Genomic DNA, 8,625 nt, shown 5'->3' on the forward strand with positions numbered 1-8,625 from the left:
CGGACAATAACCCGCATGTAGCCCAGGAGGAGTGACTATGATGAACTGTAAGTAATATGAAGCATGAACGACCATGCAACCTTTTTAATAAAAGCCTGACTTCATATTAAAAATAATAGTCTATTGTTTAAAACAATAGAGATATAAGATTAATAATCAGCCTGGTTACAATTCTTGTTATTATGTTATTTGATGATAAAATAATATCGATCTGCAAAGGCTTATTTAGTTTCAACTCGTTCCTTTTCCAGGCTTTCAGAACAGCTAAAATGCTTTTTTAATCCAAGGGATATGCGAATTTTCAGAACAGTGTATAGTCTCCTGTTTTGGCGTTTAAAGGACGTACAGGTTTTTATTGTTTATACTTCATCTGTATTCTAAAAACAATTAGCTACAAATTAATGCCAATAAAACACTTCTCTTCATTCTTCCACTTGATTTTTCATCAACGGCGTATTCTGTTCTGAAAGTTTCGCGTTTATGTTTTTTGTTAACCTTTTTTGGCTGCAATAATTTACAGACATAAAAATAAGCAATTGAAGAAGTGTCAATGCACCAAACACATTAAATGTCATTGCTCCGCCAATCCATGACACCATGAACCCACCAAGTAATTCCCCACAACCGTGACCAAGTCCCCAGTGAATACCGTGTAATATACCTAAAAAACATGTAATATAAGGTTAAACAAGTTAACAGAACAACTTTTGTTTGTGTTTTTTCTTCGTTGCTACAACTGTTATTTTACTAAAAAATCTCACAGGATAGATTTTAGCTATCTCCTCTTACTGTAAATCTTCAATTGGGTTTTAATGATTTCTACATGAAACTAGTTTTGTTTCCCAAGGTGTATATCGCTAATATCAAATTGGTATTTCATTGAGAGAGATACAGAAATATACAGAAAAGAAACAAGCAAACTTTTTACAAACGTTCCCTAATATTCGATGTTCAGTTGATATTCCTTGTTGTACTATAAAATTCCCCTCTCAGTAAATGTACAAAGATGATCCATTTCACGGACAAAATCACAGTGCAGTGTGCATTCCCCTTATTTGTTATTACTGTTTTCATTACTATTTTTTTATTTTTTAAAGTATGAGCTACACGTCCATGGCCCCGTCAAAGACTGGATTTAAGAGGGACTGAGGGCCTAAACCCTAAAAATTATTATTTAATTTTCAGGCTATGCTAGTGTGATAAGTAATTATTATTTTTTTTTAAAGTTGTCGGATATGCGTAAAACGGATACATATTTAATTTAAGGATTTTCAAGTTTTCAAGGGAAACTAGCTTCTTTTAATTTATTTACCACGCAGCATGACTGAGAAAATATTTTTGGAAGCGGTGGACCAATGTGGTTGAACTGAGTTAAAAAAAAATTCAAATTTCAGACCAATAGGTTAAAGAATTGTGGGCATTCTAATTTTTATTACATTGAAGAAAATGGTGTCTTCTTCAATCTTTCTAAATAAAGTAGGGAGGCCATAACCCGAACTCTCGCCCCTTCCCGTTACGCCTAAAGCTATAAAGGTTGCTTAGAAGAACAATTTTTGTATGTATGCTTTTACTGTTTTTGCTGTTGTCCTCGTTAAAGCATAAATACATAGTACTTTGCCAAAGAGATATTTCCAATGACTTATTTTCAACTTAATATTGACAGTTAAATTAATTTACCTTGTAAAGTAGTAACACTCTCAGGCGTGGCGTGCAATCCAATGTATGACGTCATAGACGCCCATGCAGCAGCTGTTGTTATACCAGACAGTGGTTCAGCAGCGAGTACGTACCATGGGTTAGTAAGCAGTCCGTAATAAAATAGTCGCATGGAATAGCACACTAAGGCAATATATAACACTTTAATATGACCAATACGTTGTATGAATAAGGATGAGCAGAAATAGACGAACACTTCTGAAACACAATTGATGGCTGCTGCTATACTGAATAAAAGCTGTGTTCCACCAATGTCTTTTAGATGCCAAAACAAGAATGTCTTTATAATAGACATAACAATACCAATGTAAAAAGATGTCGCGATAAAGCAAAAATATACAGGATCTTTTAAAAGTTTCAAACCGTTCTTGATTTTCTGCGCATGGCTAATTTGTACATCATCGCTCTCTACCTGTTCTGGTGGATTAAACTGCAACCTTAATCCAATTACCAGTGCAAATAACAACAACACAGCGAAAACGTAAAACGCTGGGTAATAATTAACTTCGTTATTCATTCCTGGACAGAGGGGAATCAAACTAATAATGGCGCCTACACCAAAAGAGGTAATTCCCCATCCAAGAGATCCCCACAAGCGTTGTTTACCATATTTGTGCGTTTCGTTGTTTTCTTGCAGTTTTCGAATAGTTGCCGTATCCACAACTGTAATCAACGCACATGAAAAGATGGTAGCCACAATAGTGACGATCAAGAGATACGTAAAGATTGCCTTCATATCCACTATGGCTTTGATTTCCGCGCTGAAATTTGTTTCATATTCAGAATTAGCTCTAGCAGCTGCACAAATTCCCCAAGGAGATCTGTGTTCGCTTATATCACTTGTCCAAGACGGCTCGTCGTTATAAAAGGGCAGACTATCTTTGCGTGTAAAGTTCTCTTTCTCTAGCCCTGTGTTGGTTTTTAACACTTTTCCTTTTCCTTTTGATGCAAGAGCTCCTAAATGAGCTGGGAGTTGAAAGAAGGAAATTCCACCCTCGTCTGGGAAAGTTTGATAGTCAGAATTGATCGTTCCTACATCGCGAATGTGCTTTTTCTTGTGTTTTCTAAGGTATTCGGTGTTTTGTTTTGGGGTATATATGTTCCTCTTGGATTTTAATTTGTGCAGTATTTGATATAACTTGTATGAAGATTCGATATTTCTTTTGTGTACATGAGAATGAAAGCCAAAGGGCTGGTGATGTTTCGTCGAATTCGTTCGAAGTTTACACACGTGTTTCGCTGGCGCAAAAGAATAAGCAAAATATCCACCAATATAAGCCAAAAGAGATATGATGTATATCCACTTTGTTTTCTTGTACTTGTCCGCAATATATCCCCATACAGGAGTACATATAAAAGACATGAATGGTTTAAATCCAGTTACAATACCAACTTGACTGGGAGTGAGCCCTAGTTGTTTGAAAAACAAGACCAGATAAGGCATTAAGGTTCCATTTGCGGCGAAGAAGAAAAAGTAGAACAGTTTTGGCGGCAAAAGATGGCGGTTTACGTCCTTACAACAATGACATTCTTGTGTTATTTCTTCATTACAAGCACTCCCTTCTCTAAAAGAATTTAAATCTATTTCCTCCTCGTTATCCGATCCCATTATTACACTATTTTTCTTCTTGCTTTATGTATTCTTAAAACATCGAGCTCATTTTTGAATTTTTAAAATATACATCAAAGATAATCTTGTAGTTTGGGCTCAATGAACCGAAACAATAAATTTTTCCCCACTGCGAATACTGCTCGAAACCGGTTCTGTTTATTACTGCTGTGAATGTTTGGTGCATTTCACGAATTTGAAAACGATTATGGAAAAAAATATCCAAGAATTTGACTTGTTTTGTATTCTATATTCTATCGAGATTTTATTTAATATCACCATCCGACTCTTTTTTTTCTAATATTTTTCGGTTGATTTTTCTTGCTCTTGCGTTTTGCGTTGTTCGCTACCATATTTAGACACAATATTTACGAAGAAACAATGCTAACGAAATTTAATTAGAAATAAGTTGAGTGGTTTTTTATAAGCAACATTTTTTTTCAGTTCACTATTTATATTTTGCCAAACACACTTTTTTTTAAAAGCAAATCTAGATTCTGGCTGACGCGGCAAGGGCCGTGGAAACCGGATAAGGGGCTAATTCCACCTCGTCCCTAAATAACTTTAAAAAATAAAATGAATGTGTACTAAGCAAAATGTTTATTTCGAAAAGTTAAGACATAATCATCCTCATCCCCAGGGCTCTTTTTCCAGTTTCAAATATAGAAATTGAAAGAAAACCGTGGGGAGGAGGCTGTAGACTTGATTTGTTTTGTCAACATGAATGCTCTTCTGAACTGAAAAAAGAAAAAGTATAGCCAGAAAACATGTTGTTTTATTAAAGAAACATCTTTTATAAGAAGTATATGACCGTAAAAATTTTTACATACGTGATGCAATGTAACTATAAATTGATGTATAACAGTTGTCGAAGATATTCAAGTTTTTGTTTCATCAAGAAATGTTTGGAAATACTCATTGGAACCAAATTAGAGAAGACTTTGCGTTATTAAGAAGCAACCTTGTCCCCAGGACTTTTTAGGTTTTTTGAATTTCCGCGCCCGAAGGCGTAGGAAATTCTTTAAAACCGTCGTTTTTTTCTTTCGGAGCATTTTTTGAGAAAAAATCGACCCTGGGATTTCACATTGCTCCGTCACAGATGTAAACTTCGTACCCAAGCTCCTTCACTACTGGGAAGTCTCGTATTGACGTTTCAGGCTAAAATTGGTATTTGTTTTCGACAAAATTTGGCACAGTTAACAAAAAAGTATGCTGAACATAATGGTGACATAATAATTTTGATTTTTGTCACCTAAATGTCATTTTAGGCCAAAATTGGTCCAAAAATTAGAACTACTTTATTTCCAACAAAATTTGGAACAGTTAACAAATAAAGTATGCTGAACATGATGGTGACATCAAAATTTTGATTTCTTCTTACCTAAATGTCATTTCAGGCCAAAATTGGTCCAAAAATTAAAACTTCTTTATTTTTAACAAAATTTGGCACAGTAAACAATTAAAGTATGCTGAACATGATGGTGACATCAAAATTTTGATTTCTTGTTACCTAAAGGTCATTTTAGGCCAAAGTTGGTCAAAAATTAAAACTACTTTATTTTTGACAAATTTTGGCACAATTAACAAAAAAAGTATGGTGAACATGATGGTGACATCAAAATTTTGGTTTTTTTCCACCTTAAATGTCATTTTAGCCTAAAATTGGTCCAAAAATTAAAACTACTTCATTTTCAACAAAAATTGGCAAACTTAACAAAAAAAGTATGCTGAACATAATGGTGACATCAAAATTTTGATTTTTGTCACCTAAATTCCATTTTAGGCCAAAATTAGTACAAAAATTAAAATCACTTCATTTTCGGCTAAATCTGGCACAGTTAACAAATAAAGTATGCTGAAAATGATGATGGTACAAAAGTTTGATTTTTTGTAACCTAAATGTCATTTCAGGCCAAAATTTATCCAAAAATTAAAACTGCTTTATTTTCGACAAAAATTGACACAGTTAATAAAAAGTATGCTGAAAATGATGGTCACATCAAAATTTTGATTTTTTGTCAACTAACGCCGTTTAAGACCATAAACGTTTCAATCGCAAGACTTTCAACCATGAATGATAGGCTGTATTTTTTGTTAGCAATTTCTTTTAAAATGTGAGTTTATTATGACACGTTTCGTTTTGTTTGCGTTTGTTGTAAGATATGTCACTGGTGTGCTTTATCTTCAAAGGTTCATGCACCAAACCCCTTCGAATGTTTGGCACAATAACACAACGAATTAGCAGGTTTTCATCAAATATTTTGGTAGCGCGCGGAAATTCTTAGAGCCCCCAGGGCTTCTTGTTTATATTTGAACAAAACAGATTCTGTTCCTAAGGAAATAAAACTAGCAAACCCTCAGAACAAGGTTGATTTAACAGAGAATTCCTACATGATTTCCAAAAATAAAACTTATCATTGCTTTCCGGCATTATAATAACAAATCTCTGATATGCTAACCATCTATCCGTTGTCGCACCACCAGCTATATTTTTTAGCGTGACATATTATAATCAGACAAATAAATATTTTTTTGTCATTTTTCAAACATGGACAAAAGCGTCAAATGGTAATGCTCTGCAGCTAGCATGCTATAAACTCACTACTTTTGCACATACGTAGGTCAGGCAAAAAGCTTGTAGTTTGATTGTTACATTCACTAGTACGCCAGCACAACAAATCCACGGCCTCGATACTTTGTGGAAAACGGCCACGCTGACGTCAGCAACAATTATCACATTCAAGAGTTTGGACTCGACCAAATAACCTAAGATCTTAAGTCCTAAGTCCACTCCGAACTTTAACAATTGAAATTTGACAAAGTCAAAATGCGTGAATTGGATACATAAATACAATTACTTGTGGTGGCGAACTTCAAAATTAGTTGTCTTGTCTAAGCATATTTTGTTTTAACCAAGATTGCAGAGAGAGATCTATATAATAATACGCTAAGTGTGTCTGTCTGTGTGTCTGTGACAGGCAAAGTGGATGTCTTTATTTTCCTTTGATGTTGCCGAAAAATGCATCTCTAATATGTCAAATTTTCTGACGTTACGGCGCGACGAAAATAACACTACTTTAACGTCAATATCCTATATTAAATTAATGAAATCATTACAGTGCACCTAAAACTTTGAGGCCAAATAACTTGGAAACGAGGTGGTGACGTCAATGATTTTTCACCGCGTGGGTAACTAGCGACCACCTAGGATCAATTTGGGTAATTTTCCCAAACCCGGATCCCCGAATCCGTTTCGGAATGGACGGGTTAATGACGTCATCAAAGAACCTTTAAACCCTAATATTTCTGCAACCGTTTTTCAAAGGTACATCATCTTATACATTTTCTTGATCAGCGTTTCAAGATCTATGCGATGGAGGCAACAGGTATACTAATTTCTAAAAAAATATTTAGGGTTTTGACGGTTCTTTGCTGACGTCAGCAAAATTTTTAATCCCTGATATCTCATTAGGCGTTCGTCGAGAACATATGATTCTGTACGTTATTTTGACCAGTGTTTCAACCTCTACTCATTACAGACAAAGAATAAACAAATTTCGCAATGTTTTTTTTATCTGCACTGCACTGCTGACGTCAGCAAAACATCTAAAACAACTTTCTTTTTATTGACCTTTTGCCTAAGTGGATTTATCCACGGGGTTTATACACTAGTCTCTTATAATAATACGCTAAGTGTGTCTGTCTGTCACTTTTGCAAAGTGGAGAACATTCTTCAAAATTTTCTTTAACAAATTCTATAAAACATCGCCTATAAATTTGTTCTGTAAATTACCAAACTTTGACGTTAAAGCAATATTGACGTCAAAGGAAAGTATATTAAGATTAGTGAAGCCATTGCATTGCACTTTTAAATTTAAGGCTAAATAACTTGGAAACGGGTGGAAATAACTGACGTCATCTCCTGCGTAGGTAACTAGGGACAACCTTTGACCAATTTGGGTAAGTTTCCCAAACCTGGGTCCCTGAATCCGTTTCGGGAATGGACGGGTTGATGACGTCATCAAAAAACCTTCAAACCCTAATATCTCTGCAACCGTTTGTCAAAAATACACGATCCTATACATTTTCTTGATCAGCGTTTCAAGATCTATACGATGAAGGCAACAGGCATACACATTTCTGAAAAAAAAAGTTTTGTGTTCTGACATGTCTCTGCTGACGTCATCAAAATTTAAATGACGGTTATTTTTCTCTGTTGTCCTGCCTAAGTGGATTTTTCCACGGGCCTTATCGACTAGTCTATATAATAATACGCCAGTTCCGTGTCTCTGTGACAGGCAAAGAGGATGTGTTCATTTTCCTTTGATCTTACCGAAATTTTCTTTGAAGTAACCGAAAAATGCATGTCTAATATGTTATATTTTCTGACGTTACGGCGCGACGTCAATAACACTACTTTAACGTCAATATCTTATATTAAATTAATGAAGCCGTTACAGTGCACTTAAAACTTTGAGGCCCAAATAACTTGGAAACGAGGTGGTGACGTCAATGATTTTTCACCGCGTGGGTAACTAGGGACCACCTGGGACCAATTTGGGTAAGTTTCCCAAACCTTGGTCCCTGAATCCGTTTCGGAATGGACGGGTTGATGACGTCATCACAAAACCTTCAAACCCCAATATCTCTGCAACCGTTTGTCAAAAGTTCATGTTTCTATACATTTTCTTGATCAACATTTCAAGATCTATACGATGAATGCAACGGGTGTACGAATTTGTGAAGAAAGTTTTTTTGGAACTTTTGGTAGGGACTTCGCTGACGTCAGCAAAGTTTTTAAGCCCTTATATCTTCTTAGGCGTTTGTCAAAAACATACGATACTATGCATTATTTTGACCAGCGTTTCAACTCTCTACACATTACAGACAACGAATGACTAAATTTCACCAATTTTGCTTCTGTATATGCACTGCTGATGTCAGCAAAAAATCTAAAGCAACCTATTTTTCCATTGTTCTTCTGCCTTAGTGGATTTTTCCACGGGCTTTATCGACTAGTAAGTAAATAATAGAGTAACATTCTATCATAAAAATAAACGAGATCACAAGGATAGGCGATAGAAGTTAACTTTAAGCCATTTTCAGCGAAAAACTACTTTTTAGTCAAGTTAGGTACAGTCTCGTCCCAAGGAATTTTGCTGGCACGATATAAGTTTTTTAAAAGGTTATTGGGCAAATCGGCCACGTTTGTTAAAGGGGTTCCTAGGTCTGTATTTTAAACTGCGCTTTAGGAGCACTGCGTTTTTGTGCATTTGCCACACCGAAAATGGCAGAAGAAT

General features: G+C 35.3%; 1 protein-coding gene across 1 annotated transcript; it reads right to left on the reverse strand.

Moving 5' to 3' along the window:
- Positions 1-349: 349 nt before the first annotated feature.
- Positions 350-3,664, reverse strand: LOC130621662 (major facilitator superfamily domain-containing protein 6-like). The gene is made up of 2 exons (XM_057436989.1): positions 1,678-3,664; positions 350-661 (listed from the first exon to the last, which is right to left on the reverse strand). Exons 1-2 carry the CDS (start codon positions 3,323-3,325, stop codon positions 423-425), a joined length of 1,887 nt encoding a protein of 628 aa, XP_057292972.1. The 5' UTR covers positions 3,326-3,664; the 3' UTR covers positions 350-422.
- Between the last annotated feature and the right edge of the window lie 4,961 nt (positions 3,665-8,625).

The sequence above is a fragment of the Hydractinia symbiolongicarpus genome, chromosome 12 (assembly GCF_029227915.1).
Source record: "Hydractinia symbiolongicarpus strain clone_291-10 chromosome 12, HSymV2.1, whole genome shotgun sequence".
NCBI lineage: Eukaryota > Metazoa > Cnidaria > Hydrozoa > Anthoathecata > Hydractiniidae > Hydractinia > Hydractinia symbiolongicarpus.